Raw genomic sequence first — 20,981 nt, forward strand, 5'->3', positions numbered from 1 at the left:
TATAAGGATTGGAAGTGGGGAATGAACTTTGCTTAATAAGTAGATTGAGGTATTATGGGAGTAACGGGCTGCAACAATGATTCACATGGTAAGAGAATGTTTAAAATCTCCACTGACATCTTGACCCACATTTTGACCCATCTGACAAACGGTTAGTGAGCTCCTTGGCCATCTCAAGTATTTAAAAGTAACAGTATACAAATAGCTTTATTATTGTGCTTTTTTTCCTCCCATATAAATCTTAAGAGCATTGCACCTGCATATCCAAAACAGTTGATTTTTGTCTACATTTAAAATCTCACCTCAAAAAAGGTGAGAAATATAAATGTAGCATGTAGTGTTCCCTTAAGTATCTCCTTTGGTGTAATTTTCTCACTTTACTTTATGCCTCAGCTTAATGGAGGCTGATCCTCTGTTTGGGTTATGTCTGGGATGAAACTGAAATATAGCCATGAAGCTCTAAGAAGAAACTCTGCAGTACTAATCTGGAGGACTTATTGAATGGCATCCTCCCTTCTTATTGCCTTCTTTTACCTTTCCCCCACCCCCAAAATGTATTGCTGCAGAAATCTATGGCTTTTTCCTCTCATTTTGTAGAAAAAGAAAGTGAAAGGAGTGGGGGTGGGGTGTGTAGATTTCAGTAAAAACGGGCATTTAAATTTGTTATGTCAAAAAAAAATAGCTCTGTTTTGTAATTCTGAATCTAAGGTTGCTTAAGATTCACTTTAGGAATCCAGCTCTGATGGAAGCATGTAAGACTTTAGATAATGGTGTTTCAAACTAAAAGTGGATCCTAACATGTTTGACCTGAAGGGTAGAAAGAGATAAATGCTAATGTGATTCTTTTTTTACTTAGTGTACATTGTCTTATATATTTGATCAATTGGTATTTATGGGTGATCCTAAAATAGCTTTTGAGCAAATGTGGTATTTAATAGAGCAAATGGCCTGTGTTTTGACAATCTTTTTCTATTTTCTCTGTTGTTTCATTCTAAAATTGGTGCACACAAGTGAGATTTAAGAGGAAATTAACACTTCAGTAAATGTCCTTTTCCCTAATTTTGTTGACTGTTTCTATTAGCCATTTTCATTTTATTTGACAGTGATACTTAAGGGTTAAGCTTCAGAGCTGATGCAACTCCTTTTTTTCACCAGCAATTTTCATTGGGCAGCATTTCCATAGCAACAGTGAGATCAGTGAAACCTGAGTGTTTCATTGATTATTTTTCTCCTCTTCCTTTTTTAATCTATTCTCTCTTCACCACATTTTAGTGAGAAAGCGATTTTTTTTTTTACAAACAGAGCTTATATTGATTTCTATTCCATAAATAATTAAAAGAGGGTAGAAAAATCTGCCCTTCATTTAAAAATTGAATGTTTCACTATGTATTTAAAAAACGATTCAGGATTAGGAGGATGGATAACCATACCAGCTGTAGCTGATGTTCTCAAATATTCTTGCATTGTTTGCTGGTCTTCTAGGGAAAAGAATAATGTGGAACAGGACCTTAAGGAGAAAGAAGATACTATTAAACAGAGAACAAGCGAAGTTCAGGTATGTGAACTGTAAAATTCAGTATTCCATATCTGATTTAGGAGGATTCATTTTAAATGTATGGGGTCGTTTACTATGTGATGGTTGTGGTATTGATGAGTAGGTCAAGGGAATGCCTATTATTTATGTGATATAAATCTTTATCTTTTGCAAAATGATTATTTTTCTCCTAATTCTGGCCTGCAAAGATAACACTACAATGATCAAGCAGTATTTTTCAGTGTAAATTTCTAGCTTTAAAGGTATTTTAAGATGATATTTATCTGCATATTATATCCTTAAAGGTAAGTTTGAATGACTTATGATATAAATATTATTATGCCAATAAAACTGAATGAGTGAGATCATCATCATCATCATGAAAACACAGATTGCTTTTCCATGGGTGTGAGATTTTGTTAACTAGGAGACCTAGTATTTTCAAGGACTGTCTCTCATAATACTGATAGGGTGGGAAATGATATGGAACAATTTACAGTAGTATTTTATAAGTTGCTTAGTAGCCAGGATATCTTAAACTTTGGCATAAAGAGATTTAATTCATTTTCACTAAGTGCTAAGTAGCTTCATTTTACAAATAGAAAAGACAATAAAACTTAAGTTTCTGATTGGGAAGTGACGCAAAAGAGGTATTTCAAACATTAAAAATACAGAAAATTGGGCAGTGTTGCATTTAGAGCAGTAAGCAATGCATGTGATCATGTTATTGGAGCACCGTTTCTTAAATGCCACACCAGCACATACAGGAGGTTGGATATCAAAGCACTGGTAGCAGTTGCCAGTAAGAGCTCATGGATGGGCATTTCTTAACATGTTACTTGTATGTTGGATTTCCTTGTCCTGATAGTTTGAAATGGGCAAAAGCTCTAAAATTGTTAGATCCATTATTTTGTTTTAATGTAGCACATTCACCAGAGATTGTCTGACAGGTGGACCATGCTAGGGTGGGGAGAATGATTTACTGAGGGGCTGAGGAAGAAGCCAGAGAGGGAGACGTCTTATTAGAAGTTGATTCCATTATTGTACTTATTTTTCTGGAATTTTCTTAAAGGTGATACAAAGTTAAGAGATGATCACTAATATATTTCTCTTTGTGGTAGTGAGATATGGAATGGTTACCTCAATTACATTATTTTTGTGCAATTTTTGAACTTCTTAAGAAATGCAAAAGAGTCATAGACTTTAAGCAGTTATTGCTGAAAATAGCTTAAGAATGGAATATAAAATCTCAAAAGTTTTCTCAGTCTGAAGCGGTAGAAATAGTACTGATATAATATTGGACAGCTTCTAAATTTAGCTAGATAATGTTTCAAAGTACAAAGGTTTTTGCAGTAGACAGTATTTTTTTATTTGTGTACATCTATCTATGGTTTTTCACTATTGCATCTTTTGAGGATGGGAATTTTAAATAGCCACTTTGGGAGAACACTAAAATTTACATTGTTCTTTTCAGGCTAAATCGGCTACCCTCGAATATTTGATTTCTTATATTTATAGAAGTTTTGTTATCAGTCAAAATTGCTTTGTTATATGCTTGTCCTTCTTTTACTTAGTGGTGATGGTAAGGTATATGTTAATTCTTAAGCTTTGCCAAATCCAAAATGTGTGCTTGGCAGAGGAAGTCTAAATTGAATTTTTTTGCATAAGGTGCTGTAAATAAAAGATATCTTGGGGCGTGGTTAGTATAGGCCAAGTTCTAATGGTTGAGCGTGCAAGTTCATTGAAAAAAAAACACAGGATTAAAGCTTTGCATTAGTAGATTCATTACTTATTCCACCCCAATACAGGTGTTGTATTGTCCATGGTAATGAGATACTAGATTAAGAATAACATGATAATTGACAACTACAAGTAATTAAAACCTGTCATTTTAGTGATTATTTTCAATTTTCTGGAGCAAGACAACTTACCTGAAGATGGTAACAAGTATATTGTATTACCTATTGAGTTAACTCTGATTTAGCCATTGGTAATGAGGCACAGAGTAGGAATAACATGAATAATTAAGATCTGTAACTAACTTGAACTCCTAATGCTTATTTTCTAATTTCTCTGGCAAAAGGCAGTTTACTAGAGCTTATTAATAACTATCAGAATCAAAGAACTTCACTGCTTCTTTCTGACACCACTTTCTAATGTAGGTGCTAATGAATAATGCCAGAATGAAGACATCAAGGGAGAAGTAAGGGAATATTGACCATCAATAAATGTCTTTCTGCCTAATCCAAACTTGGCTTTTCTGAGTATTCTTGCTTTTCTCCATATTTATAAAGTCACAGATAGTGATTATATGAGCTCATATCTCAAGCACAGAAACCAAACTTTCAAAGCCTCTTTAGATGTGACCAAAGTGCCAAAAGATTAGTTTTTTTTAGCATTTATATAGTCTTCCTAATTCAGTTAAATTAGAAAATCTGCTACATAATTAATTTCTACATGTTTGTTTCCTGTATGTATTCCCATGAATTACCATCTTGAAAACTTACAGTTCAAGACTTTTTTCTTAAAGAGCAAACCAGCAATTAACTTCCTATTTTATGTCGTGAGATGATCACTTAACTCATATGATGTACACTGCTAGTTTGTCAAGTTCCATGGAGAAATTAGGCCCAAAATGATCCAAGGAGGGGAAACTGTAAAAGGATATTCTATCTCAGATGTTTATGGTTTGAGCTTTTTGTTGTTATAGGGAGAAGGTAGACCCACATTCTTTCCTACCTTAAACTGCATATGTACAGTTTTATTAAAAATTTTCTTCAGGTAGTCAACACATATTTAGGAATTCACCCTCTCATATGTATGCTTTTCAGTTTTGCATAGAAGTTTATAGGAAACGACTTGGTATCAGACAAACTTAATTCAGTTCCTGGTTCTGGCTCTTCCAAGGTTTGAGATCCTAAGGAAGGAATTCAACCACTCTACATATTAGTTTTCTCTTCTGTAACATGAGATAATAAAAATACCAAACAGTTTGCTGTTAGAATAAAACAATATAATGCAGGTAAAGTGCCTCAGAGTGATTGGCACAAGGTAAGCGTTCAGTATATGTTCTAATTAATAGTAGTATTCTATATCTTACTGTCATCTCCGTTACTCTCCATCATCATGCTCTTTCTTCTCTGACTTCTATCTTCACATGGCTATATAGGACTAACCAATTTGAAAATACCTTTTTGTTGTTGTTGCTGTCACTTTAGCTACCAGCCTGTTTTTCTCTGTTGTTGTTTCTTTGTGTGGCCCTTTTCCCCCTTCCTAGCTTTTCAGTAACCCTACTTAGTTTCCTGTTCACCCATACCATTGTGCTTAATTTATCTCCCCAGAACCAAGAATAATCTTAAGGCCAAATCCATTGGTCCTTCCTACATTGGTTACTGATTTCTTGGGTTGCATTCTCCTAGATATTCATAGCCCCACCTCTTTGACCCTTTGCTTCTGTTGCCTTTGCCAGGGACAGATGGACACACTCCGACCCCCTCTTTCCTCCCTTTTCCATACCCTCTGTCATCCGTATACTGATAACTCACAAATATTTGTCAAGCCCTCAGTTCTCTTGAGTGCCAGTCTGACATCTCCAGTTAGGCATTTTGAGGTTTATCATTTCAAAGCCAGTATATCTAAAATGAGTCTCATCTTGTTGAAAAAAATTGGCTTCAAGTTTTGAACTTTTCTGTTTCTGTCAGTGTTTTTCTTTCTCACTACTGCCACCCCTATCACCTAACATCTGAAATTTTGACGTCAGTTGTAAGTGCTTACTCCATCCTCCTCCTGACTTTCTTCCTAAACCAATTTTAGTTATGACTCTCAGATGTGAAAATCTTTACTGCTGCCCACTGCCACTGTTAATAATGGGAGGATGTCATCCTCATGGATATATTGGAATTGGAAAAAAAATTATAGGCCATCCTCTTGTACTACTTATTTTTTGATTGCCTGCCTCTGAACTGTGCGCCATACACATGCTCTTTTTTATTCCCACCCTTATACCTTTTGTTGTTGCAATCTAGAATGTTCCTTACCCCCTTGCTTATGTGAATTCTACCCATGCCTTAAAGTCCAGCTCAAACTGACCACTTTTCTAAACTTTCTCTTCTCTGTCCCTTCAGTCTATACCTGTCTTTCCTGTGTTGGAACTCCCAGAGAAGTGTGTGTACACTTATATGGCACGTTCAGTACGTTACCTTATTGTACTATTTTAATGTGTATGTATATAGATTCCAATATCTTATAGCTTATATTGTGAGCTCCTTAAGCTTAGAAATTGTACCTTGGATCTTATTTTTCACTATGTATGGTAATGTATTCTTAGATAGAGGTAAATTTAAGGAAGATATTGACAGTAGAAATGAATAAACTTCCATTTTGTGCATGAAATTAAAAATAGGGCAACACACACTCAGAAACCACAGGCAGAATGGATCAGGAGCACAGCTGGTATCATGAAGAGTCAGACATTTCCATATTGTTCATACTACCTTCATGAGAGAGAAGCTCCCAGTTATTTAAACTTTATCAGTAAAGATTTAGTAGTTCCTAGTAATTGCCCATATTTTTTTTCCCTAGATGAAGAAGGATGACTTATTTTGGGTAGAAATAAAATTAGATACATGAGCTCAACATTCTTTTCCTGGCGATAATGTTCTTAGAACATGCTGAGAAGCATATGATTGAGAAATAAAGGCAGGCTGTTAGTAGGGTTTTCTAACATCTACCCTAGTTTAATAGACTCCCTTTCTGGTCTTTGACTTAAACATCTTGCTCTATAGTTGATACTTTTTTATATGAAGACTATTCCTAGGGGCTTCCCTGGTGGTGCAGTGGTTAAGAATCCTCCTGCCAATGCAGGGGACATGGGTTCGAGCCCTGGTCCGGGAAGATCCCACATGCCGCAGAACAACTAAGCCCGTGCACCACAACTACTGAGTCTGCACTCTAGAGCCCGTGAGCCACAACTACTGAGCCCACGTGCCACAACTGCTGAAGCCCACGTGCCTAGAGCCCATGCTCCACAACACGAGAAGCCACCCCAATGAGAACACACCGCAACAAATAGTAGCTCCTGCTCGCCCCAACTAGAGAAAGCCCACGCGCAGCAACGAAGACCCAACACGGCCAAAAATAAATAAATTTTTTAAAAAGGAGAGAATATTCCTATAACTTCCATTTTGAGAATTAGGCCAACGTAACGAATGTACCTGATTATTTATAGTTTTGGATTAGTCTGTAGGATTTTTTTTTAATCACTTAAATAGCATTTTCTGTAAGATTACCAAAATACTTCAAGTTACCTTTGTTCTTTTTAATAGTTCTTCAAGTATGGATATACTAGTGTACAAGTATAGATATACTGTATATATGGTTTGGGTTTTTTTTAAAGTTTTATTCATAAACTGGTGTCCTGTTGTTTATTTTTTACTCTGTATTTATATGAAACAGATACAAATGTATTCATGTTTCATAGATTTACCTCTTTAGTTGTACAGCTGACTTGGGTTGCTAAAATTAATTATTTTATTCTTAAATACAGCTGAGAATTTTTTAATTTTTTTTTTTTTTTTTTTTTCGGTATGCGGGCCTCTCACTGTTGTGGCCTCTCCCATTGCGGAGCACAGGCTCTGGACGCGCAGGCTCAGCGGCCATGGCTCACGGGCCTAGCCGCTCCGCGGCATGTGGGATCTTCCTGGACCGGGGCACGAACCCGTGTCCCCTGCATCAGCAGGTGGACTCTCAACCACTGCGCCACCAGGGAAGCCCTAGCTGAGAATTTTTATGTATTTGTTTAAATTTTATTTCCACTACCCCCCGTAGCACATCAGGGAATATGGAGGAATGGGGACAAATTTATCATTTTCTTTAACTTGTGTGATTTCTAGAAAATAGGACACTTCCCTTGAAATTTATTTTTATTTTTCTTATTTTTTTGAAATTTATTTTAAAATAAAGCCAAGATCCCAGTCAAGGATCCCTTCATTCCTGGATGAGGAACCTTGGATGTGGCTTGCTCTGGTATTTTTCTAAAACAGACCTTGGCAACGCATTACAGAAGCCTTGTTCACTTTATCCTTGCCATTTTCTAATTGCTGCTATCCTCTTTTCTTTTGTTGTTGATGACACAGGTGAGTAAGTAGAGCATGATCATGGAAAGTAGAACGTAACTAGGAAGACATCTGCAAATGTCTTTAGTCACTCACTTGATGAGATGGCATTTGATAGTAACTGAGGTTATGCACTAATTCAGGAGAGGATTTTCCCAAAGGGCTACCTTAAGATAAAAAGAAAGTTATCCTAGTTTAGTGGAAGACACTGTTTACAAGAGAACCTGCTGCTGCCCTAGTCAAGGGTGGGCAGGAGGTGGGGGCAGGGAGGGAGATGTACATCTGTTGACTTTACTTAGTCTCAGGATAAGCAAGTCTGTACCAAAATAAAATAGCCAAGTATATTTGGATATTGAAATTTTTGTGAAAATGCATTACAGTGGTAGTAGTCTTACCAAGTAATTTTACAGTGAAGTTTGATTCTTATTCTTGTTCACGTGTATGTTTGCGTCTGTTCATTTTGATTTTGTGCAGTTTACTAAGTTTGCTTACTGAAAAAGAAGACCTTTGTGTGTGTGGATTAATGTTGGAATTTTTTTTAGAGAAGATCTTTTTCATATTTAGATGAGACATGGAGAAACATTAATTATAATTAATTTTAATGTGGACATCTATCCAGCTTAAAATATATCACTAATGTGAGGTAGTTTCTCAGTAACCTTTCGCTTAAGGCCTGTGCTTTTGTGTTACTATGTGGATTTTTACTATAGCCAAGAAGTGAGGTTGGGAAATTTGAGTGAATGTGTTTGCTCTTTGGAAGAGAAAGGGCAAGAATGAGTAAATATTATATTGGCTTGTTTATTCCCTTTCCTCTTGCATAAACTTTTCTTCTAGGGGTGCGTTTAAAGTGACTCTCTAAAAATGCAAGTTCTGAAATCTGGTTCATTTTATTAAAGGAAACCAGCATCAATCCCACTATTGGTAGTTCGTACATAAAAATTCAGTTACATCGGAATATTTTTATATTGGTATGAAACCATGAGAGGTATGTGATACTTAAAACACTGCAAACTTGACATTTTATGATTATAAAGGTAATATGGGTCCCTAGTAATCATGTAAAATAAAGAAAAATATAAAAGGAAAGAAACCCTACAATTTCACGTTCCAGGGAGAGCCATTGTTAACATTTTGCTATATTTTCTATGAATGTATATAAATGGCTTTATATTTATTTGCCATTATACTGTATATGCCTTTGTGTTCAACTTTTAATTTTTATTATTTTTTTGGCTGTGTTGGGTCTTCGTTGCTGCGTGTGGGCTTTCTCTAGTTACGGCGAGTGGGAGCAACTCTTCGTTGCGGTGCACGGGCTTCTCCTGCAGTGGCTTCTCTTGTTGCGGAGCACGGGCTCTAGGTGCGTGGACTTCAGTAGTTGCCACGGGCCCTAGAGTGTGCGGGCTTCAGTAGTCGTGGCTCGCGGGCTCTAGAGCGCAGGCTCAGTAGTTGTGGCACACGGGCTTAGTTGCTCCACGGCATGTGGGATCTTCCTGGACCAGGGATTGAACCCATGTCCCCTGCCTTGGCAGACGGAGTCTTAACCACTGTGCCACCAGGGAAGTCCCTGTATTCAACTTTTAAAAATTAGCATTATGTCCTAGACATTTTCTTACATTACGTGACCCTTTTAAGGCAAATTTTGTTTTTCTAATTGTACTTACAATGTAAGTAGAGACATCATAATTACATCTATTTATAAAGACTGGGTATTACTAGTGATGTGAAGTCCAAGATTTTTCTTCGGGGTTTGGGAGAGGGTAGGAAATTAGACTAGAATATTCGAAGATGGGAATAAGTAACATATTTTTCCTATTCCTATTAAGCATTTCTTTAAAAATGCTTTTTGGATCAGTATATCATTATATATAAACCATATAATAATTTTATGAACAGAGTATTGACAGTGGGTTGTTTTCCCAAATATGAAATTACTTCAGATCTGCAGGTGACATGCTTTCAAAATATTTTGTAATTAAATTAGGAGAATTTTTCAAACCACTGTAGTTTTTCAAGCTACTGCGTTAAAGTGAAGCTGTTACTATGTCTTTCTGAAGAGTAAGAATAGAACATAATATAAATGTAAAAAAAGAAATTCATAAGTTTAAAAGCATGAGAAAGATATATGCCACAGTGACATGCTAAATCAGTAAAGATTATTTCCATATAATGGAAAATTTATTATTTAAAAAATTGTTTTTAATTTTTGGCTGTGCCACGTGGGATGTGGGATCTTAATTCCCCGACTAGGAGTTGAACCCGGGTCCCCTGCATTGGAAGTATGGAGTCTTAACCACTGGACTGCCAGGAAAGTCCCTGGAAATTTTTTTTTTTTTTTTTTTTTTTTCTGTACGCGGGCCTCTCACTGTTGTGGCCTCTCCCGTTGAGGAGCACAGGCTCCGGACGTGCATGCTCAGCGGCCATGGCTCACGGGCCCAGCTGCTCCGCGGCATGTGGGATCTTCCCGGACCGGGGCACGAACCCGTGTCTCCTGCATCGGCAGGCAGACTCTCAACCACTGCACCACCAGGGAAGCCCCCCTGGAAATTTTAAATGTCAAATCAGTCTTGGTCTATTGACTGTACAAATATTGAATCAGTATAGAAATTTAGATGTTATTTTAATTTAACAAAATGCATTTATTATAGGTCAGTTAGAGGCTAGTTTTAATATTTTGCTATAGTTTAAATGCAGAGTGAAGCTTTCCCATAGTATGTTGAAAGAACATAAAGCCCTTTCTGTCAGCCTCAGGCACGTTTCCCACTAGTTTCTCCCAGATACTAGAATCCTTGTGATAGTTACGAATCATTGCCTAATTAATCGTCTGGAATGTGCGAGGTATTGCACTAGATTGTGGAACCTCTAAGAAAGATGAGGCATTGGCTCTGTCCTTCAGCAGGTTATTATTTAGAGGTAACTATAATACAGTGTAGTAAGTGTCATAATAGAGGTTAGGTACAAACTGCTGTAAGAGCACAGGTAAAGGAACTTCAAGGTGGGTCAGAGGATATTAAATTTGGCTGGGCCTTGAAGAATGAAAAGTGAGCTTCCAGATAGCAATGGTGTGGAAGGGCATTCAAGGCAGAGCAGATGGTGTAGGAAAGGCACACGGACATTGCAGTATATTGTCTTTTGGAGAAAGAGGGTCTATTGAGGATGGGGCACAGGTGACCATGAAGAAAAGAGGGTAGTAAAAGAGGAAGGATAATGTTGGGCCCAGAATTGAAGGTTCTAAGGTATCTTGTAGCCTGTTTTACTTTATCCTATAGATAAGAGGGAACCATCGTATATTTTTGAAATAGCAGAGTGATTAAAGAAATCTCCTTTGCAATGAGTTATTGTTTTAAGAAAGTTAGACATTTGGAATAGGAAGAAACAAAGGCAAAATAAATTATGAATCAGGAGAGGGACAATGAAAACTAGCATGTGTCTATTGAGAGCCAGTGTGAGCTGCATATCTAAAGGTGTATCTCCATTTTGAGTGTGGATCGGTTAACAGTGTAAGCAAGGTTAAAAATTTAGGCATTAAAAAAATATTTAGGCATGCTGCTAAATTAATAATAAAGTACTAGCAGAGCTCACCATTATGAATCTGTAATCACCTAGACGCATGGAATGTTAGCCCAAGAAGAGTCTTTCATTGATCATCCATTGTGTTGGCTCTTTTAAGGGAATTTTTAAAGGAAAGCAGCATGGTAGTAGTTGTACTTTTAAATTGATCAGTTGGTTGAGAAAATATAAGTTAAAAAGCAGTTATTAAAAACATGGTTCAGTGTCTTATTTAATCACAGGAGCATCTGCATATATTTGAAAAATAGTGGCACATGTGTGAAACATTTAGTCTACAGACAGTGTGTAGCATAGCATATAGCAGAGCTCAGACTCTGGAAGGAGAAATGAGAAGGTACTGTATTGCACAGGGAACTCTACTCAATGCTCTGTGGTGACCTAAATGAGAAGGAAATCCAAAAAAAGAAGGGATATGTGTATATGTGTAGCTGATTTACTTTGCTGTACAGTATAAACTAACACAATATTGTAAAGCAACTATACTCCAATAAAATTTTTTTTAAAAACCTAGTTTAAATTTATCACTTGCTAAATTGTATCTTTGAACAAGTTACTTGCTCATCTGTACCTCAGTTTTCTCATGTGTAAAATGTGACTAATAGTATCTACCTCATAGATTTGTCATATGGGGTGTAAATGAGTGTAACAGTACCTAGCACAATGTAAGGGCCATTGAAAATATTTGCTATCATGTTGATGATGCTATCTTGTATAAGTCATGCAATCATTCAGAGACCTTCTGATAAGTTTTTCTTCTATTTTCTTAGATTCTTATTCTGATGAATGATCATTGGGGTCTTTGAATAGTATGTTATTTAAAGGATATTGTTACTTTTAGAAACTTGTGTTCACAATTTTACTTCACTCTCTTCGAGATCTCTGCCCACCTCGTGCAGACACATGCCTTAGGAGTTATCAATCCATTCTTCTTTCTCACCCGTGGTTCCTGGAGACAATCAAGTCCTAATTCCCTATGGAATCCTTTGTATATAATGAATTAACCTCTCTCCTGTGCATCTGCAGTGGTACTAGTAATTTACCATTCTTCAGAGAATTGGGAAAATAGTCATTCAAATGATCTTCTCTGGTTCAAATGAGGAACCCCAATTGTCAGAGGATATGTAAATTTGGCCATCTTGGCTGCTGTGTTTCATGGTGGTAATGATAATGGCAAGGTTGCATTCATCTGTCTCTCAACTCTCCCTTGTACAGAGATTTCCCACTGTATTTTTTTAAAATCTGTATTCGTTTTTTTTTTTAAATAAATTTATTTATTTATTTAGTATTTTTGGCTGTGTTGGGTCTTTGTTGCTGCACGCGGGCTTTCTCTAATTGTGGTGAGCGGGGGCTACTCTTTGTTGCAGTGTGCTGGCTTCTCTTGTTGCTGAGCACGGGCTCTAGGCGCACAGGCTTCAGTAGTTGTGGTGCATGGGCTCTAGAGTGCAGGCTCGGTAGTTGTGGTGCACGGGTTTAGTTCCTCTACAGCATGTGGGATCTTCCTGGACCAGGGCTCGAACCTGTGTCCCCTGCATTGGCAGGCGGATTCTTAACCACTGTGCCACCAGGGAAGCCCCTAATCTCTGTATCCTTTATCATTAAGCATAAGATCTAGCACATAGATGAATAAATAAACATGTCATTTTCAAAATGGTTTATCTTTTTTTGTTTTAAGAAATTTTCTTACACTGAGATCTGTATTTTCTTCTGCACATTTTAAAGTTTTGTCTTTCACATTAGGTCTGTAGTATACCTGGAATTAATTTTTCTGTTTGGTATGATTTAGAGACTTATAATTTTTTTCTTCTTGCCATACGGGTATGCCCAGCATCATTTACTGAATAGTTAGTTCTCTTTTCCTCCGGTCAATTTTAATGTCATGCCTTCTCATCATTTTTTCTTTATATATCTAGATCTGTGTCTAAGTTCTGTTTTCTCTTCCTTTGATCTATTTGTCTATCCTTGCATCAAACCAAGCTGTCTTAGTTATCTTAGCTTTCCAGTAATTCATAATATCTTATAGGGTAAATCCTTTTTACATTTTATGATGCTGTTTTTGGTTTTTTTCTTTGTTCTTCCAAATAATTTTTAGAATATGTTCTTCCAGAGCTTTTCAGGTTCCTTGGAAAATCTTGTTAGGGTTTTCATTGGAGTGTATAGATTAATTAGGAGAGAATTAACATCTTTACTGTGTTACTTATCATTCACTAAATAGTAATGGAGTACCTCTTGTATACTGGGAACTGGGAATATAGCAGTGAACAAAATTCACAAATATCCCTGGACTCATGGAGCTTACATTCTAATAGAAGGAGATACGTTCTATTACTCATGGTAGCCAAAACTAGGATCAGTCTAAATGTCCATCAAAAGTATATCCATACAATGGAATACTACTCAGCAATAAAAAGGAACAAACTACATATACATACAGTAACATGGATGAATCTCAAAATATACTGGGTATAAGAATACAGTAGACTACAAAACAAAAAAGAAAGAATACAGTAGACTACACATTACCATAGACTACATATTATATGATTCTATTTATATGAAATGTCTATAAAAGGTAAAATTATAGCAACAGAAAGCAGGTCACTGGTTTGCCTGGGGCTTGAAATGGGAATGAGAATTGACTCCTAAATGGTATGAAGGAACTTTTTAGGTTGTGGAAGTGTTATAAAACTGAATTGTGGTGATCATTGCACAACTGTATATATTTACTAAAACTCAGTTGTATACTTAAAATGGGCACCTTTTATGGTTGTATAAATTATATCTCATAAAGCTATTTAATTATTTTATGCCAACTCAGATGCAACTTGAAAACATGCTAAGTCGCAAAGAAGCCAGTCACAAAAAAACACGTTGTATGAGTCCATTCATATAAAATATCTAGAACAGACAAAGCTATAGAGATAAAAAGTAGATTGGTGGTTGCCTAGGGCTGGGGTGATTGGGAGAGAAATAGCGAGTGACTTGCTAACGGGTATGGGGTTTCTTTTTGCAGTGACAAAAATGTTCTAAAATTGTTGTGGTCATGGTTCCACAACTCTAAATATACTAAAAACCATTGACTGGTACGCTTTAAATGGGTGAATTGTATGATATGTAAATTATCTCAATAAAAGCTCTTCTAGAAAATAAATAAAATTATATGCTGTATATGAAGGAGAATCAGTGGAGGGAGATGGTGGTGGGTGATGGTGAGGAAGGCCTCACTGAGAAGTTAACAGTTGAGCAAAGACTTCAAAGAGATGGGGGATTGAGGCATGTGGATACTTGGGGGAAGAACTTTCTAGGAAGAGGGGATAATCAGTGAAAGATCCCGAGAAGGGAGCATATCTGACATGTTTGAGAAGCAGCAGTAAGGCCAGTGTGGCTGAAATAGAGTAGGCAAGGGAGAGAGCAGTAGGAAATGAAGCTGGGAGATGGGATCACATGGGGCCATTGAAAAGACTTGGGTTTTTACAGTAAGGGAGATGGGAAGTCAGTGCAGAGTTTTGCGTAGAGTGACATCATCTGACGTGGGTTTTTAACAGTGGCTGCTGTGCTGAAAATAAACTGAAAGGTAGCATGCATGGAGGAAGGGAAACCAATTAGAAGGCAGCAGTCTAGGAAAGAGAGAAAAGTGACTGGGACCAAGGTTGAAGAAAAACGTGGCCAGTTTTTTAAGTATATTTTGAAGGAAGGAGCAAAAAATTTGCTGACAGATTGGAGATGAGATGTGAGAGAAAGAGAAGAGTCAAAGAAGATGCTATATTTTTTGGCCAGAGAAACTGAGAGGGGGAAGATGGAGGATAAAGCAGATGGGGTGGGGGAAATGCCAGGAGTTCTGTTTTTGATATGTTAGAGAAGCCCATCAGACATCCAAGGATGGATTTGAGTAAGCGAATTGAATTTCTAAATCTGGAATCTAGGGAAGAAGTCCTCAAGTAAAGATTGTATTTAAAGCTATGAATCCTCCAATCCATCAACACAATGTACTTAATAAGATAAGACTTTACTTTCCCTTAAGATAGGCTTTTATAAATTGTTAACCTTCCCCTGCCTCCAAAGATAATAAATACGTTAATTTTCCTGTATTTCAGGATCTTCAAGATGAAGTTCAAAGGGAGAATACTAATCTGCAAAAACTGCAGGCCCAGAAACAGCAAGTACAGGAACTCCTTGATGGGCTGGATGAGCAGAAAGCTCAGCTGGAGGAGCAACTGCAGGAAGTCAGGAAGAAGTGTGCTGAGGAGGCCCAGCTGGTAAAGTCTGGCGGTTTACTGTATCTATACCTTAGTTGCTTTTGCTGGCTTAAGATGGAAACATTCTCTGCTTCTTGTTGCTTTTATTGTTAGATGGCAGTCTAGTCAACATGAAGTTCAGGGAATTGAAGGAGATGGGGCATGTTTCATCCAGAAATTACAGGGGAAGTAGGACACTTCATATATGTTTTTTCCAAATTTTAGTTGGAGGTATGGTACCTATGCCTTCCACTTTCCTCTGTCAGTCCCCTGATTGCCCTTCTCTACAAAAAATACATAAAAAAACCACCAAAATAGTAAACTAAACAAATAAACCTAATGCATTATGGAATATTTTAATGACATTTCTTTTTTTAATCCCCCTTTCTTCTCATTCACCTCCATGTTATAGATCTCATCCCTGAAAGCTGAATTAACTAGTCAAGAATCACAGATCTCCACTTACGAAGAAGAGCTGGCCAAAGCTAGGGAAGAGCTGAGTCGCCTACAGCAAGAAACAGCAGAGTTGGAGGAGAGTGTGGAGTCAGGGAAGGCCCAGCTGGGCCCTCTTCAGCAGCACCTGCAAGATTCACAGCAGGAAATAAGTTCAGTAAGTCTTTGTGGCAGTGAAAAATACACTCAAATGGGCACTCACATACCCTTTTAGTAAATGATATTTTCTCGATCTGCTTCTTCTCCCTCTGCCTAGTTTATTTTTCATTTTCAGTCATTTTGTATGAATAGGCTTCTTGTCACCTGTCATAAGTTAAAACTGTCACGTATCTTGTACATCTTATGGTTATCACTGGAGTCTGGTTGAGTGTGCAGGATTTGTAGTTAGATGGTTTAGGTTTAAATGCTGGCTCTGCCACTTACTGCCTCAATCTTCTCAGTATCATATTCCTCATCTTTAAAATTGGAGGACTGGGGGGACTTGCCTGGTGGCGCAGTGGTTAAGAATCCACCTGCCAACGCAGGGAACACAGGTTCGAGCCCTGGTCTGGGAAGATCCACATGCTGTGGAGCAACTAAGCCCATGCGCCACAACTACTGAGCCTGCGCGCCACAACTACTGAGCCCACATGCCACAACTACTGAAGCTCACGTGCCTAGAGCCCCTGCTCCACAGCAAGAGAAGCCACTGCAGTGAGAAGCTCGTGCACCGCAACGAAGAGTAACCCCCACTTGCCGCAACTAGAGAAAGCCCACGCTCAGCAATGAAGACCCAATGCAGCCAAAAATAAATTTATTTAAAAAAAAAAAATTGGAGAATTGGGAATTTTCTGGTGGTCGAGTGGTTAGGACTCTGCCCTTTCACTGCCAAGGGCCCAGGTTTAACCCCTGGTCGGGGAACTAAGATATCCCGTAAGCTGTGTGGCATGGCCAAATTTTAAAAAGTAAATAAAATTGGAGAATTAACAGTACTCCTCTACCTCCTAGAGCTGCTTGTAAAGTTTCAGTGAGGCAAAACCAGTGAGACGTTTGAGCACAGTGTTTGGTAAATAAGTGCTTAGTATGTGTTGCTTATTTTTATAAATAATAACCCAGTGCCTTCCCTTTTGGGATTCTTATCTTAAAATCAGTTTTGCTCATTTAGAGACCTGTATTTTTTGTAATTAGGAAATTGTTCTTTATATAGATAAATATGCAGTGTTATGGTAGATCAAGAATATAGATCCTTCGCTATGCTATTTCTTGACTTCCCTAAATGGAGAATAATATTTTATAGAATGATGGTAAGATGGTTAGATGTACATAGAGATAATGTAGCCCATTCCTTTCATTTTGAATTTGAACAAATTGAAGCCAAGGAAGGTTAAGTAACTTGCCTATGGTTACATAGCCTTCAAAAGAGCCACAGCCTAAGATTCAGATCTTCTAAAACCTGGTCACTTAATTATTATACATAATGAAGTCCTTCCCCTTGATATGCTTCCCTCCCCCCTCTTGCCTGGCAGGTGAATACCTGCTCACTCATCTTGCAAGACATAGCTTAACCTCTTATTGCTTTGTGGGATTTTCTGAACCCTGCCTTTATTGGACATTGTGCTTCTGTTATAGCAATCATAACAATTCCCCCTGCACATTTGTTTATGTGTCTGTCTCCCTCAGTAGATGGAGCTTTTAGGTCTAGAAACGTACATTTTTATCCTAACATTTAGCACAGTTCTTGTCCCAGTGTAGGTACTCAATAAACAGGTAGGAAACCCAAAAGAAAGTCATCCTAGTGGGAATGATACCAGATAAATGGACAGTCTTTAAAATAGTTTTCTTTGAGTTTAAAAAAAAACTGTTGTTTAAAGTATAATTTATAGACCATAAAATTAACCAGTTTTTTCAGTGCTCTTTCTACTCTGCCACCAAACACCACAACAGTCTCTGTCATTGGAAATCGAAATGAACACGGTGCACTGGGCGGTGTTTCCTTTTCTTTTTTCCTTCAGTAATAACAAACACGATTGCACAGTCACTCATAAAATGTTCGTTACTCTCCCCACCCAACAACATCCTGATTTTTAGTTTAAACTGTTAGCTTGAAGCAGTAGGCATTTCAACAATAAAAAAACATTCTCTTTCCAGTATACCTTCAATTTTTTCTTATAAATATTCATTTGAATATTTCCATTTGTGGTGGAAGCTTGCTGATTTACTGGAATTTGATTCTGTTCCCCGGAAATGTCACTTGGGTGGCCCTGCTGGGCTAAAATGCAAAGTCCAAGTACTGATTTTTGAACCCAGAGTTCTGTGTAAGATCCAAAAAAAAAATTAACCAGTTTTAAGGATCCAATTCAATGATTTTCAGTAAATTTAGAGTTGCTGAAACATCCCAATCCAGTTTTAGAACATTTCCATCACTCCCAAAAGATCCTTGTGCCCATTTATAGTCAGTCCCCACTCTTACCCCTAGGTAACTACTAATCTATGTTTTGCTTCTATAAATTTGCTTTTTCTGAACATTTCACATAGAGAAAATCAAGCACTGTGTGGTCTTTCTCATGTGGTTTCTTTCACTTAGCATAATGTTTTTGAGGCTCATCCATGTTGTAGCATGTAACAATATTATAGTCCATTGTATAAGGTATTTTGTTTACCCATTCATTAATGGGCATTTGGATCCTTTCCACTTGTTGACTATTACAAATAATGCTGCTTTAAATTTTGTATTTGCATACAATTGTTTGTGTGGACATATAAGTCTTCATTTCTCTTGGATATGAAAGTTGTTTATATTGTAAAGTTATGTTAAACTTTTTTTTTTTTGACTTTAAATTGCCAAACTTTTCCAAAGTGGCTGTACCATTTTATGTTCCCCCTAGCAGTGTATGAGGGTTCCAAGTTTCTCCACATTCTTACCAACGCTTATTGTCTTTTTGATTATAGTCATTCCTGTAGATGTAAAGTGGTACTTCATAGTTTTTAATTTGTAATTCTCTTATGACTAGAGTTGTTGATCATCTTTTCATGTGCTTATTAGCCATTTGTATATCCTTCTGGATGAAACATCTGTTTAAGTCCCTTGCCCATTTTTTAAAAATGGGTTCTTCTTCTTATTAAATTATAAGTGTTTTTAAAAATATATATGTATTCTGGAGATAAGTCCTTTATCAGATAGTTAATTGATTTGCAAATAGTTTCTCCCAGTCTCTGGCTTGTCTTTTCATTTTCTTTTCTTTGACTTTTTTGAAAGAGGATTTCTTTCAAAGGAAGGAGCATAAATGAGAAAAATAGAAAGGACTCTGGATATTATAAATTATCAGAGAGAAAATAAAACAGTGTTTTTGAGCATGGAAAATAGTTTCAGCAGGCTGTACTACCAAGTGTGCCAGAATATATTTGGTGTCTGTGAAAGGAATTAGATCCTTGTGTCTGATCTCCAAACCTTAAGAATAAACATACCAAACTGTTACACTTGACTCAGTGACTATATGTCTTTCCACAGAGGGCCTATAAAAAAGAAGTTGCTCTCGAAAGCTTAACTATAGCTTTTTTGGGAAAAGAAATAACTAAAGAAAAATTTCCTGACCTGCTGAATTTTTATTTTTACTTCTTACCTTGTATTTGCAAGAAAACAAAGAACCTTTGACCTTAACTCTATATAACTTACTTATACAATATATACTATTTATCCAAGTATTTCTGGCACTCTAAATGTTTATTGTACTTTTCTTGCACAGTTTGCAAAGAGCTTGTGTTAGTTGTGTGATTTTTTTTTTTTTTTCCGTATCCTCTAAGTTTACGTAGAGAGTAAGGCTTAGTGACAGGTGCATGGGAGAACCAGACACAGGAAAGCCTAGTTGTGTTCACGATTCTATTGATTGTCTCAGAAATAACTATAAGGAACAAACTGTCCTAAACAGAACTTTCTGATAGGCAAGTATTTCACCCTACTGTTTCATCTGTATGATGGGTATTATTTTAGTATTAATTTTTAAATTTTATACTGCAAGGTAGTAGTGGGCATTAAAATCGATTTAATGGTCATGATAAATTTTTTAAATGAAATAAGGGAGAACAGGAAATATCAGCATGCATTACATGCAGTAAGGGTAAGTATTACTTCGTGGAACTTGTTTTACCACTGTATGTGCGTGTGTGTGTGTATAATTATATATATGATATATGCATCTATATATGTGTGTTTATGTATATAAATACACATAGAGAGACATATATAAACATATATATTTACTGGGTCAGGGAATCTATTTCTTTCTATGGATTAAAGTAAAAGTAAGTCTATAAGCCACTGCTCTGTAACACTAGGAATATACAAGGCCTATGCTATGGATTAATAAATATGTAGTATTTTTGGATTGTTAGTTTAAATCCTAATTACAATGCAGTTTGGTAGATATGTACATATATGCTTACTGATGCCCACTGTTTAAATTTATAAGCATAATAGTTGCGTTTTTCAGTGAACATATATTAAGCACTTACAGTATGCATCATTGTCCTAGATGTTGGAGATACAAAGTTGGTAACAAAAATTGTGGTCTCTACCCTCAGGCTCAAGTCTTTATCTTTTTAAAAATAGAGTGAATTAGTGGAAAAGGAACAGGAATATTTAATTGCTATAATAGTGAGAAATGCAGTGTGCCAGGCATTTTTACACACATTGTCCATCTTTTACATAGGGCTTTACTTTTTTTTTTTTTTTTTTTTTTTGCGGTACGCGGGCCTCTCACTGTTGTGGCCTCTCCCGTTGCGGAGCACAGGCTCCGGACGTGCAGGCTCAGCGGCCATGGCTCACGGGCCCAGCCGCTCCGCGGCATGTGGAATCTTCCCAGACCAGGGTATGAACCCATGTCCCCTGCATCGGCAGGCGGACTCTCAACCACTGCACCACCAGGGAAGCCCAGGCCTTTACATTTTACAGAGTTCTTTCAAATCTATCTTGCTCCACTTAACATTCATCTATGGAGATAGTTCTTACTACCTTTATGGATTAAGAAATGGAGGCTTGGAGAGGTTACTTTGACTAAGATCACCTAACTAGAAGGTGATAGAGCTAGATATACATCTGTCTCCCAG

The 20,981-nt window shown here is 37.0% G+C and overlaps 1 protein-coding gene across 1 annotated transcript in view; it reads left to right on the top strand.

The window, feature by feature from the left end:
* Window positions 1–20,981, top strand: part of EPS15 (epidermal growth factor receptor pathway substrate 15) — a 160,191-nt gene that overhangs the window by 91,232 nt on the left and 47,978 nt on the right. Inside the window, exons 13-15 of the mRNA XM_082834099.1 lie at window positions 1,483–1,555; window positions 15,306–15,467; window positions 15,859–16,056. Of these exons, the coding sequence (XP_082690225.1) occupies window positions 1,483–1,555; window positions 15,306–15,467; window positions 15,859–16,056 (433 nt within the window). The remainder of the gene's footprint in view (window positions 1–1,482; window positions 1,556–15,305; window positions 15,468–15,858; window positions 16,057–20,981) is intronic.

Source organism: Leucopleurus acutus (assembly GCF_964270905.1).
Source record: "Leucopleurus acutus genome assembly, chromosome: 2".
Classification (NCBI taxonomy): domain Eukaryota; kingdom Metazoa; phylum Chordata; class Mammalia; order Artiodactyla; family Delphinidae; genus Leucopleurus; species Leucopleurus acutus.